Source organism: Poeciliopsis prolifica, unplaced genomic scaffold, assembly GCF_027474105.1.
Source record: "Poeciliopsis prolifica strain line A6 unplaced genomic scaffold, Auburn_PproV2 SCAFFOLD010, whole genome shotgun sequence".
NCBI lineage: Eukaryota > Metazoa > Chordata > Actinopteri > Cyprinodontiformes > Poeciliidae > Poeciliopsis > Poeciliopsis prolifica.
The window spans coordinates 1,958,253-1,980,598 of NW_026562385.1; the positions used below are offsets into that span (position 1 = coordinate 1,958,253).

The window sequence follows — 22,346 nt, forward strand, 5'->3', positions numbered from 1 at the left end:
CATGACGCAGGGCTAGCCTGGGGCGAAGACTTAGCAAGGCTCCGTTTAACTGAGCAGAGTGAAATAACTCTTTATGGACAGAATATGCTGTAGCTCCAGGGTAACATGACCTTATGCAACATGCTGTACTGTGTGAGTTTCTATTGCATCACGAGTCTCGGTCTGAAAGGGACGCCATGGTGAGGGATAATTTGACGTGACATTAGGAAGATAAAACAGGGTGACTATCTCTAACTAGCTTCATTATGGCTGAAACACATCAAATCATTTCACAAAATACAAGACAGGAACAAGACATTATGTCAGAAGCACCTTATAGGGTGGTTCTGACAAAAGGGAACTAACTTTGCTGCTCAAGTAACTTAGACATATTTCATGTGAGTTGTTCTTCTGAACGTAATGTCAAGCAAACCACTATTTAATAAATAAGCAGTAAATTCAAGAATCATTTAATTCCCCTCAGGCGGTCTAGAGTAAGAAGTATTAAAACATACGTTTTTGTGCACTTACATAATGTGTAATGTAAAAAGTCTTCCCTTCTGTTAAAAGCCCCACAGCGTTGTCTGTGCTCCATGAATTCAAAGGCCTGGGTGACAATGCTGACCTATAAATACATCCTTGACAAAAACAAAGGCGTTTTAGAGGAAATTGTGCAGGATGTGGAAATTATATAAAATGTGTTGATTAAGTATATGGGACTAAAAATAGATAGACACTTTAGAATGCAAGGCAGGTTTTAGTTTTAGCTTCTCAAGCTCATTGGCGGGAAGGATTAGATGTATGATTTGGCAGTGCACGGATTAACATTTGAACCGAGTATACTTATAGACAGGATATAAAAAAAAAACATGTATTGTGTTACTCACATACACATTTAATCCTTCTACCAATATGTTTTCTTGTGTTTAGAGAAGCTGTATTGGAGCACTGAACTCTAAGGTTTTGAAAACATTTGCTGATGGAATACAATTCCACGAAGCGCTGTGGACAAAGTCAAACACAGTGCAAAAAAAATCTATATATCTACATATAAAGTGATTATCAGAACAAAATGCATTTTGTTTTCTGTAAAGCAATACATCTAAGTCTAGTTATCATGCACCCTGTTAGCCTTCACTGCATAAAAACTAAAAATAACATCTGTTCATACGTTCAAGTTATGTTTTGTATTTTTTGTGTGTGTTTGGTGGTGCTTATATATTATACAGTTTTGTATTTAACAGAATTTATTCAACTTTGAATTTGTAGCATGTGAGTGAATGTGACCTCAAGTTCACCACTCACTTACCACTGCTGTCTTAGGTCAAGGGGGAGCCAAAAGCTTCATGGTTCTATAAAAATACACCAGGTGGATCTTCAAACTGTCAATATTCCATTACTTGTATGCGGTGTGTAAATGTTGTTGTATTATTAACATTAAGTCCTCAAAACACAACAAAGTACCCTCTTCTGAAAAAATAAAAATAAAACACAGACGCTATGTGAATCATATATTTGTCTGATTGCACCTATTAGACTATGACATTAATAACATGATATTTTTTATAAATGTGATAGGACATCCCTATAATCTTGACTATTTTTATATACTAGCTATGTGTATTCCAGCATAATAATTTGTTTTGTTTCAGTTTTTCATTGTCTTAAAATCATCAAAAACATGTGACTCCATGCTGTAGGATTTTTATTTTTATTGTTACAGTGGCAATTGTATAAAAACTTTGCAGCGGGGACAATTGCAACCTTTGAGCAAAAGGTATATTACAGGGGTATAAAACCTCTGCCTTTCTACATTCCTGTGGCAGTAAGCTGTGCTGCAATGATAACGCTCGTTTGAGCATTAACAGAAACAGTAAGTGAGCATTTGGTTTCATCTCTTTTCCTTTTATCTCTGTCCTTTATAACAAAGCTACACAATGTGAAAGAGTTTATTTTGCATCAAATTTACTTATAAACAAGTAAGTAGATATTCAGTAAAAACTATAGCGACATAATGCATTCAGTTTGTTTTTGCTAGTGTCAGATCAATTTTGTTAGCAAGTGCACACAATAGATCACGTAACATGTGATATAGTGATGTGGAATTAAGAAGGCAGAACACTCGTTCTGTTTATAGAAGTGATGATTCCTCATGAAAAATTTGAGCTGCCGAATTTCGTATGAAGCACTAAGAGAGAGCATAGTAAACAAATCCTACCTGTAGGATCACACAGCATAACATACAAGGAGAGCCTGTGTTGTTTACTGCATGATTCAGATCATTTGCACTATTTTAAAACGCAGGGACGGCCAAAGAAGGTGAAAGTTAATATCGTCACATTCTGGAGCAGAAGTGCTGCAAGCTGATGTCGACAAGTGGAACAGCTGCAGCAAGCCAAGCTGCTCTGTTAACTCCTCTCACTGCAGGGTGTCCACTCGCCATCCAAACCAAGCCACAGTATCACTGATTATTTATTCAGTGCAGTTCATTTCAGTTGTTCATCTAACACAGCAAATGTTTCAACCGGTCATAAAAAACAGGAACGTTTTTTTTTTCTTTTTCTGAACCTGACCTCTCAACTTCTGCGTGGCTGATTACATAAATGTGTTTCCATGTTTCAATTGATGACCTCCAGCATGACAAGCAATTATTGATTCACCAGATGCGATGTAGTCTGCAGCCATTCAAGTGTAAGCGTGCTCACACCGCCTTAACAACAAGAATATTCCTAAACTGCACAGGGGAATGTGTTAGAGGTTCTCAGCCTCAAACCCACAAACCCACACAGGAAAGGTTAATCGAAAAATCAAAAAGATTTCACTGTTCGAATTTAGATTAAAAATTCTAATTGCAACTTGTTAAGCTTGAGACACCAACAAAAACACATTTCACATGAGAACCAATGTTACAAATGAAAAAGTATCCAGCTGTTGGACCACCAGCCGTGAAGGAAGGCCAGTATAACTACTTCATTCAACCAACTTTCAGCTTCATCCATAAAAAGGACATAGTTTAGGGAGAAAAAAAAAAGAAGAGAAGGCAAACATGGTGTCTGTTGAATCCAAGAGGACAGACCAAGTGTTCAGATACCAGCTGATCTCATGGAAACCTGGGTGTCCCCAGTGACAGCGAATGCACCAAGGAGCCTTTTCTGCAAGTCTCTGCCCGTTAACCCAAAGCAACTGGGATGTACAGAAAGAGAACCAGACTGCTGAGATGCTGTTTTATTTTTAAACCTCCTCCTGTCTCGAAAATTATGAGGTCTTCTAATCATTTATACCTCTGACAACTTTTTATTGTAGCTACTGCAGCCCCACCCATGAACAATGAGAGTGCTCCATCAGTTAAGAAACCTAACTTGTTTACATTCAAATTATTGATGAAATTGAAGTCTAGATTATAAAGATATTATGCAAAAAAAAATTATAATAATAATAACAGAAAACTAAAATGAAGACAGGCAATCATGTCTAAAGTGGACTTTCAAATTTATTAACAACAGTGTTAATAAACATCTGAGGATGAAAATTCAAGATGGAGAAACAGTTTCATTGCTCTCAAGTGATTTACCAATAAATACAAAGCTAGCTTGCTGGTCTTGTTGCATAGGCTTTTCTTGATACCCCAGGGTGCAATAGTGATCATGCCGAATTTCTTTTTCAGTATTTTTTTTAAACTAGAAAAGCAAAAATAATCATCTCATGAATGGGATGAGGTTTTGTGCCTCAAATTGACCTGGCTCAGTGTTTGACTTTTGCCCAGATTACTTCCAAGTCTGCCAATGTTTAAATGACACAAAATAATCCGGGCTTCTGGGAAAATGACAATGTCATATGAGCTACGTCCCTGTTTCAAGTAATCTCTCAGGCTGGCAGAACCATGGATCACGTGCACATTCATGGTGAGCTGCTCCACTTGAATACCGAAAGCCTTCCAAAAGTGATGATACCTCTTGAGTTGTTGTTGCATTACAACTAGAAACTTCTATGTATTCTGTTGGAATTTGGAGTGAAAACACATCACATCGGAGTGCATGATTGTGTCAAAACGTATACATGTTTTAAAATTTCTTTGTACAAATAAAAATATGAAAAGTGTGTTATGCATTTGCAATCAAACAGACAAACACTTGCAGATTATATCTTTCCCAACCATGCTTTTGCTTTCCACTTCATAGTTATATCTTACTCTGAGTTAGATATAACTAAATCCTAGGTGTGATTTAATATCCAATAAATCACACCGAGGAGTTAGATAACAGAATATAAATAATTCAAAGGTTTGTAATAGTTTTGCAATTCATTCATGACAAGTCTAGAGCTCTACTTTCTCTCTATATTTGCTTCTTGTTTAATTGTCTTTACCTTTATATGACCAGGTTGGTTTTTGCTGACCAGGTCACTTTGCTTCCTTCCAAGGTGTTGGAAGTGACAAGGCAAGTCATCAGATAAAAGTACAATTGTGACAACCTGAGCCTTGAGGTGTAACACCAAACCCTCTTTTTACTTTAAGGATGTCTTTAAGAGGCACAATGCCATTCTCCTGTTACCCCTTTACTCCTGACAATGATTGAAAACATGCCCTATTTTCAACGCTCCACTAGAGCAGAAACGGCTTCCATTACACAAATGGTTGCTAAATCTTGTGCCCAGGAGAAAGTAAAACCCCTCTGCTTATTTTCTGCTTATTTTTCTTTTTTTCTTTTCCAATTTGGAAACATACATTACATACATTTAGCTGGGGAAAAAAAGCTAAAGATAAATAAATGAGGGGGAAAAAATCCCTTATACTATTATTTTGTCCATTAGGATATTATTACATATGCTTTTTTACATATATATGCAACTGAGGAATTGGAAATTTGCAAATGTATGTTTCCAAATTGGAAAAGAAAAAAATAAAAATAACCGGAGGGGTTTTACTTTCTCATGGGCACAAGATTTAGCAACCATTTGTGTAATTTCTAGTTTCGTTTCTGCTCTAGTGGAGCAGAAACTAGGAAATTTTTTTCCTTATTTATTTATCTTTAGCTTTTTTTCCCCAGCTAAATTTCTAATCATAAGTCACAAGTTAAAGCTTCGGTGGCTTTGTTGTTTCCTTATGGCAGACCTGCTTAAAACAAGGCATGCTTAAACCAAGCATAAGCCACCTCTGTAATCTCAGCACAAGCGGAAGAGGGGGGAAAATTGTGTTGTGACGCGAAGAATAATCTCCTTGTGAGGAGAAATTTTATTCTGAGCAGAATAAAGACTAATAGAGAGTCTTTTTTTTTCTTCTTGTTAGCAATAATAATAATTAAAAAATAATAATTATTACATTACTAAAATTAGAATTTAATGTACTTTTTAATTAATAGACCATAGAGTGAAACCCCTTCTTTTACCTTCCATTGAGGTTTGACCCACTGCTGGAGGATGTGATATTTACTTGATATCAATTAACACAGACCAGTCCTGTTCCTGTCAGGAAGAGTCTCAACATCAATGTCTCAACATCAGTGTCTCACATCTGCATGGCTGGAGGGCCATCCGGATGTAAATATTCACTTGTATGCTTTGAAGCCTGGCAGATAATCTCACCTGGAAAAGAAAGAAGATGATATCAACCATCTGCTTCGTCTAGAGGGGATTTGGTAGACTCACTGTGGCGGAGCAGAATGATTAGGCCTTTCTGGTGTCCCGTTCCATGGAGTGTCTGACTCAATGTCACTGCTGATTGGATCCGTTAATCTTGTTCTGCGTGAATTAAAGCTAAAGTAAGGAGGCAATGATTGCATTCACTTTGCCCCTTGCCCTGCTTCTGTCCACCGTTGTGTACTTGTGCATATGTATTGAATTGCTTGTTTCCGAGGGTTAGCAGTTACTGTAAGATTATCTTTGGCACAATTCCTACCTGACATTTCACTGACCTTTATTTGGATGCGACTAAAGTTTGCTAGAAGGTGAGCTGAAAAGAAAGTGATTAGTATTGTCTTGTAACAAACAGTAAACTGCAAATACACACAAATTGTTAGCATTAAATTAAGATTGTGTTTTATTTTTCGATAGCATGAAAAAAAAATCTAAATCTGTTTATTACGTTAATGATGCTTGCAAGTATTATTTTCTCACCCTTTGATTTTTTAGACAAAGCCCTGTTTTTAATTTTTTTAGATGTATATTTCTGGAGAGTTCTTGTAAATTGTTTAAATAAAATGATTGAATTTTGATGTCATTTAATAAAATGTGTTATTTTCCCTTAGCTGGTTGAGTGAGAGCTTTGATAAAATTTTTCTATATCATAGATTCTGAAGAACCAATTCTTCCTCATTTCTTACTTTTGCACCAATTATTAACCTCAGCAACACTGTACCACACTTTGAGAACCCATGAAATGTTTTTTTTTTATATATATATAATCTACTTTTTGTCTGCTATAGGTGCGTAAATAAATAATTTCAACCAACAGGAGGTCACTCAGAGTTTGTTCAGGGGTCATAATCTCTCACATGTCAAAACAGTTGACTGACCCAAACATGCATCATAACCATAACCAATGGAGAATGTTTAATAGAACGTTTTTTGAGAATATGTAATCAAATAACAACTTGACTACCTTTGTGATGTTTTATCTCCACAAATCATCAAATATGAACAAAGAATACAAAATCTATCTGCTACGTTATAAAGGGATATTTTGAGTCTTAAAATCATCTGAAGGTGTGCTTTAATGATAATAATTTAAAGGTATTTTGTTTAATTCATTTATGAATTACCCAACCTCATCTGCTGAAATAAAAATGAGTTAAATCTTCAACAAAAACAAAATTATATGAAAACTATGTCTAATAATCTTGCACAGGGATAAGAAATCCAGAAATAAGTAAGAATTACATCAGAAAATATTGTGGAGCAGAGGTTCATTATAAAAGCTATACATTTTTCATAGCTTTATTAGCTATGAAAAAGCGTTTCCTATTAAAGCTCTTGTCGTTGATTGCCTCTGTATGGTTACAGTAACCATGGCTATGGGCTCTTTTCGGCTCTGGAAACCACTTTGCCCTGAGGGTGGCTGGAGAGCGGCGTGTTCAGTGGAAAGTTGTGTCCAATCCATACGCAAAACATGATCTCCATTCACAAATACAGGTTTGCTGCATCCAATCTGAGGCTTGTCTTGTGGAGGAGATGCATAATGAGTTAGAAAAACAGACCGAATCCCTTAAAAGCTGAAAAGTGAAGCGCATGTGGAAACGAATGTGCGTTCAGTGTGAATAAAATCTAATCTATGGGTGGTGATCATCAGCTTTCTGATTCAGGGAACACAGCTTGGCATGTCGGGTGACATCAGCACACATAAATACAGTGAGCACTGTCTGGCATTGCAGCAGCTGTTGCAAAGTGTTTCAACACAGTAGCTGGCTGGATTTTGGTAACCTTTATCACTGAAGGTCTGGACCAAGTTCAGAGGTATTCATCTCTCCTGAGCTATCTTCATGGGTGCTGCTCAAGTATCCTGTGTTCTATAAATTCTCAATTTTGTACACAGTTGTTTGACTCAGTGCTAAAATTATAACAGAGACTTGACAAAAATGCACTCGGACAATTAGAGAGAACGGAGATTAGAGGAATGGCCCTTTCACCTCACCAAGTACAATCACTTACTTATATGTGAACCCATGTGGATGCAGGCCGCATAACATGGTGCCTTTGAAAGCTCTTCCTAATCTATTGTGGATAATTTGCAGATAGGCGACAAAGGATGGCACCACACAACGATAAGTTCTGTTAGTGCAAGGAGGTCAAGGCTCTACAGTGCTCACCAAGTAGCCTAGGTATCACTTCCTGGCTCTGGCTGTGTTTGTCCATATGCGAGGAGCTGGAGCCAAAAGCATAAAGGTCAGCGGCACGAATAGACGTGCAGTTATTAGCATAGAAATAGCAGCGTGATTACGGATTTGTAAGAGGACCGTGCCCGAATGACAACGTCTGCAAACAGTCTCGGGTTAATGGAGATGCATTTGTATGTAAAAGACAGCGCAAGCTGTGAACAGTAAAGTAAATCAATACGCTAACAGCAAGCAAACACATAGGGCGGCGAGTCAGCTGATTCGCGGAGGGCCGTTTGTGACGCTGCCGCTGCGGTACACCTCGCACGCGCGCGCGTGCGCGCGCGGAGCAAATAAATACGCATATTGTCTTTCAGCAGGACAGCCGAATGGAAAAACTCCGATTCCCATCCAACATATTGTACCTGTTGGACTTTTCTCCGTCTCCGCTCAGGGTCATGAGACACCCAGCTGTCAGTAACGTGGCTAAAAAAGAGTGGCAGCTGGTGCGCTTGTTTGCGCTTGTGAACGCACAAGGTTATCATGATTTAGATTTTTAATCTAATAAAAATAACATCATGGGAAGGGCGTGGGTGTTCTCTGTCAACAGTAAGGAAACCCCTTTGCACATCCGTCAACAAAATATCCCCTCTTATGACTCAGCCATTTGCTCATGAGGGAAAATGTTTGCCAGCAGTTTGAGTCTGTTTTAAAGCTATTCGTGGTTGTGTGCTTGACCTAAATCATTGGGACATTTGAAGACATCAAGCAGCTCTATCCACAAAGCTCAAGTTGTGGTTTGAAGTAATGTGAGGATGTAAGATGTAAGGTAACAAGAAACTCTCAATTCAGTAAGCTTTTGATTCATTTGTGGGGCGATAATAAACTTATTTGCTAAGTATCACCAAAAAACTTATCCAATAATCATGCTATTGTGATTATATAATTTTCTGTGGCAAGAAGAAAGCAACTGTTGAGAAAAATCTATATAAAGTGTATGTGCTTCTTAAAACTAAATAGGGGTTTGAAACAACCCCTATTTAGTGCACTGAAGTACACCCATTCATGCACACAGAGAACATGCAAACTCCATGCAGAAAGACCCCAGCTGGGGTATTTGAATTTATATGACCTTTCTTGCAGCAAGGCAATAGTAATACCGACTGCAGCCGTTCAAATGTTGATTCCAACTGTACTGTAGTTGTGGAATGTCAAACTCTTTCGCACCAAGCACCTGCTGAAGGACAGAGCTAAACATATTAAAAACATTGCAATAAAACTGCATCCTGACAACTCATGGGCCTGCTGTCACCTGAACAAGATGAAACAAATATCTGTATGCCATTATTTCACAGATTTACATTTTCCTTTGCCCTACAGTAACTCAAAAACAGATTATTTATAATCAGTCTATGAAAATGTGAAGGACAGCATCCATGTCAACGATGCTGTGTGGTGACATCACCAGTTCAATGAAGAGCCTTCATTCTGGCGCACAGAGACTAGATATTTATAGGGTGACAAGCTGCAGATGCTCTGCATGTGGGGTTGGGATAACAATTGTGATATATCCTTTTACATACCTAGAGCAGAAATGCTTCCTCCTGTGAAATAAATATGCCAACAATTTTAACATTTTTAAAATTATGAGCATAAAACAGTTTCTGAATGACATTCATTGAGACTAACCAGTGCTCCCTCTGCTATAACAGGCAGAAGCAGAAAGCATACACTTCCACAGGTTTTAATTTATGTCCTACAAATCTATGCTGTGGCCGGTAATACAAAGTGTGACATTTTTTCTGTGTTTTCGTCATTCATTTTAAAATTCAGTTATGCCGTGTGTCACTTTTCAGAGTCTGTGACTTGTTCGTGTTTATGTTTGCCTCATTAATCTGAAGGTCAAGCGGATCAGTCTGTGGTTAATGAGCCAGTTCAGGGTGAGACGTCATCAGCCTCATCGACATGAACTCGCCGGCCAACACATGGCAGTCGATTCTGGGCAGACCGGCAAGCCACAGCGCCATTCATTTAAATGCGAGACCTTGCATTTTAAGGAGGTATTGCTAAAAAAATAAATAAATAAATAAATAAATAAAACTTCTGTAGAAAATTCTACATTAATGCCTTCATTGCCAGAAAATTAAGAACTATGCAGGTTTTCTTTGTTTTTCTTTTCTTTATACTTTCCTTTCCCGTCTTCGTCTAAAAAGTCTGAAATGGGGGGAAAAAGACAGAAAACTCTTGCTTTTTTTTTTTAACCAAACTCCTGCTTTGTGGTGTTTTCATTGGCTAATGTGGAAAAAACCCACAGGCGTTGAGCACTTCCTGTGTAGAAACAAATCCAATAGGCATGCTGCCTCACTACGGATGTGTCTGATCAATCAGTTGCTGCATTGTGTCAGTCTGCGAAGGCCGAGTGCAGCACTGAATGGAAAGTGAGTAAATTCTCAGACAGTTGTGTCATTTTTCAAACACGGCTTCATCTCTAATACAACGGTATTGACCAAATGCATGGACTAACACATTTTTATGCGTAGTAATGCTTTTTCAGGAGAGCTGGAGGTTGAATGTGTCTCCCCACATTCAGCATAACAAGCCACTGGAACGTTGGCTTGTTATGCAACATGATACTATTCTACTGCAGACACATCACAATCTAAAATCTATAATTTCTGATAATCTCTGGAAATATTTGAAATTTGATACCAAATAAATTAGGTTGAATTTTGAACAACTGACCCAACATACCTTCAGGACACTTGCAGAATACATAGATTTTCCACAGTTTATTGAAAGAGGCTAAGAGGAGTGAAGGAGGAGTTCTTTCCATTGCTGTCACTGAAAATGACTTCCAGTAGAGTAAGCTGATGCAGCACAGCAGGCTTTTGCAGAACCGGACCAAGTCAGTTTTGCTGAGTTATAGAAAATGATGTTTTTGAGCCCTGACAGACAGACTGGAATTTGGACCACAGCTCCACATTCAAAAAACGGCCGTCCCTTAAGCAACTACAGGCGTCAACAACTTTGGTCAAAGAGAAAAAAAAAATCTGGAAAACAAAACAGAAAACCTGGAGAAAGAGTTATTAATTAAAGCTATACACACAGTACTGCCATTCAGCCAAGTTTTATTAATGCATCAACATCAAAAATAAATTTGTTTTAGTGTTTTATTGAAAAAACAAGGACATAAATAGTTTTATCTGCATTACCACTATACAGTGCAATATAATTTACAAAAGATTAAAAAAAAAAAGCTGTACAGTCTGGGTTCTGCAGGAAAGTGGGAAGACAGTAGAAAAATAAAAACCTAAAACAGAAACACTACAGAGGTCTGACATCCACAAGGTTAATTCTTACAATAATGACTAAAACTAAACTTTCTGTAAGACTAAAAGGAGTACGTTTGATCTCTGCAGGATGTTCTTTTTTTTTTTTTAACTGTGACTGCAATATCAGTTATCATTGATGACCGTTAACCACCCAAAGCAAGCATCTTTTCAGCCATGACCTCACCAGGACCGAGACGACTTACACCGCATTGCAAAAGCATTAATACCGCTTAAACGATTCCACATTTTGTCAGCTTGAAACCACAGAATTAAGTGTGTTTCATCTGGACTTTATACTGCAAACCAACACAAAGAAATTCATAACTGTGAAATAGGAGAAAATCAGCTTTCAGAGCTCAAATCTGCAGCTCTTTTCTTTTTGGTGGGTTTGGTGAGTCTTCATATAAGTGTCACATATGGATGAAGGTGCTCTCGTCAGACAACACTAAAATGTAGCTTTCCGGTTACATTTTTGTCTTTTGAATCAAAGCATATTCATCATACAAAACTTTAATTTTTCATTCACGTTTATGCACCACTTGCGTTGTTCTTTAAATTACAAATCCAGTTAATATTTTGAATTTTGGGACAAAATATGAAAAAGGTATTCGTAAGGTATGAATACATTTGGAAAGCAGTGTAATTAGAATGTATCTGGATTCTGCATATCTCACGTCAAAAATTATGTTTATGTAGAGTAAACTGTGGTAATAATCTGTTCAACCAATCCTCCATCAATCAACCATTGCTAGTTGAGGAAAGACATTAGGTTTTATATTTAACGTATAGCATATACGTACATACCTAACTTTGAATAGTAAAGCCATTTTTGCTTTTCTTTGGAGGAAGAAGTTTCTGTTGCGGAAAAAGAAGTGCATCGAAGCTTTAGAGAACACACTCCACATAACCATGCTTGTCTACAGCTAGATAAAACACTAATGTGCAATCTGCAACTTGAAAACAATAACACTAATGCAGTTTGGCTCTGAGATTTCTGTCTATACAATATGTAACTTAGCAGCACTTAGCTTTAACATTCATTGCCTTGGCTCGTGATCGGGCCTCATGTCTCTTCCTAACACCTGACAGTATTGCACATTAAAACACAAGAACCTGCACGAAGTGGCAGCAATCTGCAACAAAAAAAGAAAAAAAAATCACATCTTCATGTGCCTGTGCTCTGTGAGATCTAATGCAGTGTGTGCTCAAACAGAGTGAAACCAGCTGAGTTCCTATAGACCAGAACTTTTGTTAAGGCACACGTTGCAAAAGATTTTCCACATGGACAAGATGATAGGTTGAGGAGAGTAGTGTACTCAGAATTTGTGCAAATCATACTTTTTTTTTTTTTTTTTTCTATTTGACCATTTAACCAGCACGTTTAAGAAGACTGAAAGTTTTTGCTAAGAGACCAGCTCATTAACAATCACAGACCCATTTTTTGTGTTGGTAATTCTAACCTTTAAAATGAGTTTGAGTACTATTTTAAAAACTTTTGTTTTAATCCCGTGTGACACTCAGAAAACAACAAAAACAATATTAAGTTCAGGATGTTTCTTTGGACATAACAAGGAATATGCAATTAATCAAATGGAAAATAGCTTTTAAATAAAATATTCTAATTTATATCCTGTTAAGAGAACATACTGCACTGTGTGTGTGATACATGTAACCCATTTTATAACACAACTCATGCAAACAGTGATTCCATAAATTATATAAGAAGTTTATATTTGGTTTTAAGTGCACACTCTGCTTCTGCACAGAGATTTTTTTTAAAACCCTGGTTTCTAACAAACTGCCATGCAATTAATTATCAAAAACACCAACCAGGATAAAGTTCAAGCACATTTAAAACACCTTGCAGTTATATCTCTGATTCTGCTGTGAAAGGTCTTGCCTCTAAAGGCAAAGAGTCCAGGTTGCATTCTGAAACCAAATCTGTGCTTGTATCCTCTAGACCACTAACCTCAGCGTCCCTCATCAAACTGCTGTTGTCCTCCTCAAACTCCTCCTCCATCTCAACTTTCTCCAGAGCCACTTCGTTCTCGTAGCAAAACGAGTTCCTCAGTCTGGAAGAATTTGATTTCCTCTCAGCCAGCTCCCTAGCACTACAAGTGGGAGTGCTGGGCACCTCATAGGTGTTGTCAAATCTTGAGTAGTCTACTTTGTAGTAGTTCTTTTCTTCAAAGAGCACTGGCTCAAAGCGGTGGCCCCAGAGGATCTCGCCGGCCACGTAGGAACTCCGACACTGAGTTGTCATGGCCGTGGCCTCCACCATACCCTCGAGAATCACAACAATCTCAAACTCTGAGGTCTCCAGCTCCTGTTTGTTCATCTCGTAGAATGGGCTGTCCTCATCAATCTCATGCACGATGGTGATCGGAGATACAAGGAAGATTCTGTCGATCCCACTGTCAAAGCCGACGTCAATGTCTACCTGATCCAGAGGAATGAACTCTCCCTCCACTGTGGTGCGGGACTTGAGGAGCTGCGCCCTGACGTGAGCCTCCACCAAATGACTCTTCCTCAGGTTTCCAACCCTCCACATCAGGCATAGTTTACCGTCCCTCATTGCTACCGCTGCATAGTGGCTGAACACAAGAGTCTCATTCCTCTTCTTGGGCTTTGCCATCTTGGCCATGACGGCGCCAATGATAAAAGCATCAATAATGCAGCCCACAATGCTTTGAAACACCACCATGAAAACAGCAATGGGACATTCCTCCGTGACATAGCGGTAACCGTACCCAATTGTGGTTTGGGTCTCGACTGAAAACAAAAAGGCAGCAGTGAAGCTGTCCACATTGGAAACACATAATTGAGTCTCATTCTCCAAGTCCCCATAAACCAGTGCCACGACCCAGAAGACAAGTCCAAAAAACAACCATGACAAGAGGAAAGACAGACAGAATATGACAAACATCCAACGCCAGCGGATGTCCACGCAGGTGGTGAAGATATCTGCCAGGTAGCGCTGGCCTTTTTCGCTCATATTGATAAACTGCACATTGCAGTGGCCATCTTTGCTCACAAAGCGGCTCTGACGCTGCTGCTCCATGTGTCCTTTGTCTACGTTGCCATTCCCATAGCCATTTGGAACGGCGATGGATGCTAACTTCATGCCATCTTCCTCTGAGGACACAATGCTGTAACGGTGGCTACGCAGGCTCCCCATCACTTCCAACTGTGGGGGCTGGCCCGGTTCTGCTTTGGAAAACAGTCTCAGTTTTTGGTAGAAGCGTTGGAGAAACAGTTTTGAGTTCTCTGGGGGACACTCTAGGGCAGGAAATGTGGCCACCAGGACTCGGGCCTGTGGAGAAGATGTTCTTCTCTAACAGTGCTGTGCACCGTCAGTGAGGTTAGGTCACTCCTCTCTGACACTTGCTTTGAGTCTCATCAGTGACAGGGGCTATGAAATATAAAGACACAAACAAAATCATATTATAACATGCTGTCTGAAAACTGGATCACATGCTTCAAGTTAACAGTATTGTTACAATAGATGTAAAGAAGTTAAAAAGTATAAGCAATATTGACTTAAATTTATCATTATCGTGCTGCTTTTTGCAAAAAACGTTTGCTCAGTGTACTTAAGTGCTATAAAGAAGTTACAGATTGTACACCGCAGTGCATACCACAGTGAAATTAAATGCTTATATATATATATATATATATATATATATATATATATATATATATATATATATATATATATATATATAATATTATTTTAATATAAATATATAAATATAATATAAAACTATTTTAATTGCACAATTTAAAAAGCATTATTACCTAACCAGTAAAGTTCACTATGTGAAACATAGCATCAAGGACAGCAAAAACAGAAAAGGTATTGACACAGTGGATGAGAGACCCATTAAAATACAACACCACAGGCTACAAATTGCAATGCACATGCAACCTGCCCTGTTAGTTCCAAAGCTACTCTAGCTCCACTTTTCACTTTTGGGTGTTTATTTGCTATTCTTTAAAACTCAAAAATAGGCAGATATATGTCTTTCTCTTTTTTTCAATGTTCTGTGCATACATTACAAAGAATCAGTTTTTCTATTATCTGTATATATTTTTCTCAGTTAATGATTTCACATCAGGATTGACCGGAAATACGTGGAAATATAAGACTTAGGTTTTTTTTTTGTTTGTTTGTTTGTTTTTTTAAGGGCCATGTTTCCTATAAACATTAAATGAAAGTAAAACGCAAAAGTCATTATTGTGTCAACCTACACAACGACAAATTGATATGGGAATCCACACCATAATTCTATTCATGTTTACAGACATAACATTTCCGGTTTATCCGTGTTCGAAAAACACATCACTGACTTTGAAGACTTGGTCCCCTCAAACATCAGCTCTTTGCCACAAGAACTGTTTGCTTCTTGCCCGCTCTCCATCGTGTCACTTAATGCCGTCAATTGCTACATGGTGACAAATGAAGTCCCGCGGAGTCATCACAGTCTGTGATTGTTTGTTTTGCATTTGCTATCGGATGGAGCCAACTGCTGAGGCAGATGGAAAGTGGTTATATAAAGCTGCTCTGTTTTGTTTCGTAGATCAATAACTAAGTCAATTGTTTAACTAAAGATATTGTTAAATTAAAGATTTTCAGCTTTTTTTTTCCTACGTGAAATGATGCGTGCAATTTCCGATGTAAAAAAATATTTTTGACGTCTTAATTTTATATTTGGCCATTTTTAATGAACATGGTCATAAAAGTGGCTACAAGCAATTGCAAGAGATTTCACTGCACTCAGGCCCTTGATCTTTGAAAAGTACAGAAATGAATTATTTGCACAATCACACAATTATGTATGTTTTCAGTCATTGTCATTCAAACGGAACTTTTCTATTGGTGAAATAAGTCACCAAATCTCATTAATATTTGCAATAAATAAATGAAAGAGAACATTTCCAAAATCAGACATATCACCTACCTGTTGGATGTTGGAGCGCAAACTGGATCTTCTCTCGCTGTTATAACCCCGAGCTGCGACAGGTTTGCTCTCCTCCGCCGTCTTAATATTTTGTCCGGTTTGTTGTTGTCTCCTGGTTTCCCGTGAGCAGCTTTGAACCCAGCCATAACCCTCTCCAGCGACACTGAAGCAGATAGTTGTGGTTCCGAAGACAAGACTTTGTAAAACACGTGTCTCCAAAAACCCCGCCCCCTTAAGCAGACCCAGCCAATGGGAAGCAGGAGCGCCTTTTCCAGGGGCCAGCAGTTTCATTTAGTTTTGTTTGATGTTGAGGGGAAAAGTGGTTGATTCTAATATACAAAGAAAGGAGTTCTAAATCAGTATCTTACATCTGTCCTCTAAAACACACCAACATAAACAGAGTGAAAAGATAGTAATTCACTTGCCAAAGTAATCATATGCGATATATGAACACATGGAGGCGCTGTTCACCCGTAAAAAAAAAAAAGTTGTTCTGTCAAGTGTCTAATAAAGAACCGCCTGTCAGCAATTTACCCTGAATAGTTGGCCAGACTAATGAAAACTGAGGCTTTGTGCTCTTAAATTCATCATTACGTGGTTCCTGAGCAAGAGCAGGTTTCATACAGTACATAAAGATTTACATCATTGTTTTTCATTCTTATTATTAATATTATTGTCAATTTAGGATGATTATGCTAGTTGGTTAGGGGTATTTAACTGAATTAAATATGCCACATACTTAACTACTGTAAGCTAAAATAAGAATATGTTATAATACAGTGTCATTTTGGGGTTTTTTTATTTGTTGATTTTTTTTAATGAAATCATAGAAACACATTCACTAGAAATGTCACAAGATTTACACTCCCTAACATCTTATGACCTGGCTTATTTCAGTGTTTCTTGGAAGTGTAAAAAACAGTGGTTTATATCAGAACATATGCATGTGATAGAAGTCACTGTTAATTATGACAGATTAAAATTATACATTTTTGTACTGTAGGATACCAATTCCTTAACTTCCCCACTCATATATTTCTGTTTTTTTAGGACAGTCACATACAAAACATAATTATTCCAAGTGAAAAAGAGAAGCTTTATTAAATTTCCATTCATCAGCCGAACACACAACTTATTGCCGACAAGCCATAAACCACTAATCTTTGGACGTAAATGTATATATGAAGACATTCAAATGGTTTCACATTTTATATTTATCACTCACAGTAAAATAGTTTGTCATATGTACATGTTTGTTTGATTACAAAGATGTTTGCACCACTATCTCCTCTGGGCTGATGGTGGTGGCCCAGTAGAGGCGGCGGTTCCCGGTGACTGATGGTAAGAGTGAATTGCGCTCATTAGGATGTCCACTCTCTCTTTCATAAGCCTCTGCACTGAGTATGGGCACTGGCACCCAGCTGGTTTCATTGAACAAAGCACAGTCCACCTTATAGTGTTTCTTCGCCACTTTCAGTATGTCGCGGAAACACTGACCCCAGTGGATGTCTGGAGGAGTGTAGGACGTGCGTGTCTGATGGAGCAGCCCTGTGGAGTCCCCGGTGTAGGTGAAGGAGACGAGCAGTTCAAATTTCTTCCTCTTCAAGTCATCTGGACCTATTTTGTAAAGGGGACTTCCTGGTTTTAGTTTGTGAACAATTGTTGTGGGGGTGACGAGAACAACATGTGGATTCTCGAGGTCCAAATCCTGGTACAGCATCACAACAGAACCTCGTTTCTTCACATGCCGGACAAGATGGGCCTTTACGACTCCCTCCAGAATGTGGTTACCCCTGAAGTCTCCGAGACGCCATGACAGACACAGAACCCTATTCCGCAGGTTGACCACTGCAGAGCTGCTGAAACGCACTGCCTGAGACCTCCTTCGGGCAGATGCCATTTTAGCCACAATAATTCCAATGATAATGGTGTCGAGAAAGCAGCTAAATAGATTATGGATGGTAACCAGAATAATAGCCCCAATGCAATTCTCAGTCATTCCCCTGTTGCCATAACCAATAGTTGCCTGGGTTTCCATTGAGAACAGGAATGCTCCAGTAAATCCACGTACGTTGTCCATGCAAGGATTGTTGTCTGAACTCTGAGTGTCGCCATGAATATAGGCAATGAGCCAATAGCAGAAACCAAAGAAGATCCAGGAGAGAATATAAGAAAGGGTAAAGAGAAGGAACATCATCCTCCAGCGAATCTCTATGAGGGTGGTGAAAATGTCCAGTAAATATGGGCTCCAGTCTCCAGAGGGCTTCTGGAATGCCACCAGGAACCGGCCATCTTTCTGCATGTAGCGGAGCCGCCTTCTTTCCTTTCCATTTTTCTTGCTCAGCGTATGAACTGAGGTGTGATTGGTGTCAATTACATGCTGTTCGCTTTCAGTGCTCATGTTGAAAGTGAGTGCCTTTCAGTCAGTCTCCTATGAAAATAAAAAGATAAGATGGAGGTAAAGATTAGGATTGTATTATTTTACATTGTGGCGTTATTACATTGTCATCATACAATTTCCCTTTGTAAAGCATGGCTGTTTTTTTCCATTATTTATATGATCAAATAGATTGAAACATTCTACACAATAAAAATATTTATTTCATTTGCAGTTTTACATAAATATGTCATTATACACTGGTCTACTATTAAGTTAGAGCCACAGGATGTTGTCTTTAGGTCCTTTAAACTGAACAGAACAATGCTTTATGCTGCTTTTTCCAGAGGTGTTTTATGGGTAGTTTTCCATGTCAACCTTTAGCTTCTTCCCTTTGTTTTGTCCTTGATAAAATCTCAAAATATTTCCTTTCCTTTTCACTGTGTTCCACATAGAAGCATGTTTTATTCCTTAACTTTTCCTTTAACAGTTTCAAATTATGGAGTTAATTGATGGCAATTGAATACACCTAGGTGACGAAAACAAATTATTAAACATACTAGACCACACTTTAGTGATCATTGTCAAGTGTGAACACTTCTAAAGTGATGAAACAACACAGTGCTAAAGACAGAAACAACAATTCTAAATAATAATAACAGCTGTCAAGCATGGTGGTGGAGGTTTAGTAATTTAGGTTTTCGGGCATCTTGCAAATATTGAGTTGGCTCTAAACTAATCTGTACATCAAAGCTTTCAATAGTCAGACCCAATCTTCTAAAAAGCTTAACTTGGAAAAACTCAAAGGCTAACAAAGAGTTTTGAACTTAAATAAACCCTAATTTTTAATCTGTTGAGCTTACCGCTTTTACATTTTATTTCAGTCTGTAGTCTTCCAAATGTAACCAAGAGCAAAAAGGGGAGATCTGACATTTTCTTAAAATTGTAAGAAAAAGCTCAAAGAAAGTATTTATTTGTTGTTTTTTTTGTTGTTGTTTTTTTTACCACAAGCTTAAGCAGTTACATGGAATTGACCTCAGCTTGGTATACTTATTAATCGGTTTGCGTTCCTTTAAAGGTAAATTATTGATTAGTTCTAATAGCGCCGAATGTCAGCTGAAATGTCAAACGTTAACTGCATGTCCCCCTCTCCAGAGACACACAGAACAAAAGCCAGCACATTTCTATCATTTTATTTTACTGACAGCTCACTGATGACATGTTCGCTATCTGGTTTATCTCAAAGCTTCTCACTGATCAAAAATAAAGAATGTTCTTCCTGTCAGTCAACCTGAGAGTTTATTGCCTTGCTCAGTCTGATGAGAACAAGTGGCTAATGTTTATCACAGTTTATGATGACTGGTCTATCGTGCATTATAATTTTAACACGTCATATGGCTTAATTGTCCCACCAAAGAAATAAGGATTGAAGATTTTGTCGATTATATTGTGCACAGTAGTGCTATGTGTTGTAAAAATGGCTACCTACTGTTGGTGGGTTGCCAAAGTATATACTTAAGGTTAAAAAAAAAAAAAAAAAAAAAAAAACTAAGATTGTCTATAAAAAATATGGAAATTCCTGCTGCAATTAGAAATATTGTAAAATATGCAGTCAATAAATTTTTTTTCTTTCTCAGAGTGGATAAATACATTCAGGTCAAAGAAAAAAAATAAGCAGGGACATATTGACCGTGGAGAAATTAAATCTTCTGAGTTTCTGATTATTTTCAAATACAGATTTAATGTATATCATTTAATACTTATTGTGTATTGTCTAAGTTACCACTTCAGAGTAAGATCATAACACCAAGTGACACTGAAATACAATAAGCTTAGGTTTTAATTATGACCCCACAAAAAAAAACAAACAAACAAAAAAAACACCTTAATTCAAAATAATGCATTTAATACAGGCAAAAAGTCATTTCATTAATGACTTCAATTTTGTTTTCTGCTTTAATACTTAAAACATATCTCATCAAAGCTGGATAATACATATTTGTTATAATTGTTGACTTAAATTGTAAAAAAAATATTGGATTACATATTTTCATACTTTTTTAAGTAGTTATTTTTCAATAAATTGGTCTGACCAGACAAAGAAAGACTTGAATAATCAACTTACCTGCCTTGAAGAAATCAGACTGGATCTGGTGTCAAGCTCCCCTGAGCATTAAAGAATGTGCGCTTCATGCGGTCATAACCTTCAAATGGTAGAAAAGCATGACTGACTTGGTCCTGAGGCAAAGTCCCATTTTTTTCTGATATTATTGCGATCATTTCCGCCTCAAAGTTCATTGGATACCTAGGACTTATGACCTATGGAATATTTTAGAGGTTCCTCAAGATAAAAAATACCTACAATTGTCCTTGTCCTCAGATGGTAAAGTCAGACTTTTTACAATCCGTCTAGTTTTCCAAAAGATAACAAAAACAAGCAATTGTATTGATATTTTCAGCATGATATTTAAGCAATTTCCTGAAAACTTCCACAATTCATTACTCAGGAAGTCAATCTTTCTTCAGTCTGGTAGAAATTCCTTCATGGGAACAAGTTCTGTCTTTGTCCCAATGGTTTACAATGCAGTTCCGATAAGACACGATTACAACAGAACCAATGCGAAGGGAATCAACTTTGAACTCCTCTTTGGAGCTGTTATAGAGTGCATCTAAGGTTGCTGTAAAAATAGGTCAGCGACACCAAAAAAAAACCTTGTTGTATGCTTAAGAATAGAATATGACACAGTTATCTATATTTGGAAGTTAAGCTATCTGATTAACTACTAGTTTTGTAAGATGATGAGTGAAAACAGATAAAAGACAATCCATTCAGAGATAACAGAGGAACACCTTATCTATTCTGTGATACCAGTCATTTAGAAACAATGGCTTCATTATGAATGGATCAAAAGAGACACAGAAAGAAAATACAAAGAAAAAAAAACTTTGTCCAATCTGATGACAGAGTAGTTAAAAAATGTCCCATGAAAATCCGGTTAACATTTTGTGAATTTTTAAGGACTTTAGCCTTTGAGAGAATCACAACCAGAGCTTTGACATTAATCAAAGTACTGCATTTCTGAGATATTTTTTTTAAATATAAGCCAAAACAGTGTCTGAACTTACTTCATTGAAAAAAAAGACATACATTGAAATAAAGAAATCAAACATTAAACATTTACCAAAATAATCAATTATTTTTCATAAGGCATGCTATCATGGCATGTATCAAATTTTAAAGGAACTTCAAAGGCTTTCCACTTTTAATAATAAAACTGATTTCAGATTACTGTACGGTGTGTTTGCAATCTCAGAGCAGCTTTGCTTTACAAAATAGAGAGAATGGAATATTCCTAATGAACTTTATTAAACTGAGCAGACAATAAACTGCATGTATTCAAACAACAAAATGGACAGTATTTGGCAATTATACAGAGACAACTGTGGCTCAATGGGGAAAGTGGTTGTTTTGCAATCTAAAATTGTGAATTTGATTCCAACATCCCCTTGCCACATGTTGATGTGCCCCCCAAGGCAAGGCACTAGAAAATCACTATGCATATTTAGTCATTATACAAAGAAGCAATGAGGAAAGCAAAGGTGTAGAAATGAAAATACTTACAAAACAATTATATTAAAACTATGGATGTCTACTGTTCCCATAACCTAGTAACTTCGTACAGAGGGTCAGGGCTCTCGGCTGCTGAGAAACAAATGCTTCCTGAAGGCTGTTGAGGTTTCAAATTTTACCAATTGCTCGATGCTAAGAAGCTTACCAGAAATTGCGTGCACTGTTATCAACCATCTGGCACTGCAAAGTGCCGATCCGAACAAGGTGGTTGTTAATATATAATCAGTATCTTGAAAGCCATGGCCAAGATGGACTGAACCT

General features: G+C 37.5%; 2 protein-coding genes across 2 annotated transcripts; both read right to left on the reverse strand.

Annotated features, from left to right (window-relative positions):
• Positions 1 to 10,915: 10,915 nt before the first annotated feature.
• LOC129363814 (inward rectifier potassium channel 2-like) lies at positions 10,916 to 16,224 on the reverse strand. Its single transcript, XM_055036114.1, has 2 exons — positions 16,078 to 16,224; positions 10,916 to 14,528 (listed from the first exon to the last, which is right to left on the reverse strand). Exon 2 carries the CDS (start codon positions 14,292 to 14,294, stop codon positions 12,984 to 12,986), a length of 1,311 nt encoding a protein of 436 aa, XP_054892089.1. The 5' UTR covers positions 14,295 to 14,528; positions 16,078 to 16,224; the 3' UTR covers positions 10,916 to 12,983.
• A 983-nt stretch (positions 16,225 to 17,207) lies between these two features.
• On the reverse strand, positions 17,208 to 20,643 carry LOC129363696 (inward rectifier potassium channel 16-like). The gene is made up of 2 exons (XM_055035941.1): positions 20,580 to 20,643; positions 17,208 to 18,508 (listed from the first exon to the last, which is right to left on the reverse strand). Exon 2 carries the CDS (start codon positions 18,476 to 18,478, stop codon positions 17,339 to 17,341), a length of 1,140 nt encoding a protein of 379 aa, XP_054891916.1. The 5' UTR covers positions 18,479 to 18,508; positions 20,580 to 20,643; the 3' UTR covers positions 17,208 to 17,338.
• Between the last annotated feature and the right edge of the window lie 1,703 nt (positions 20,644 to 22,346).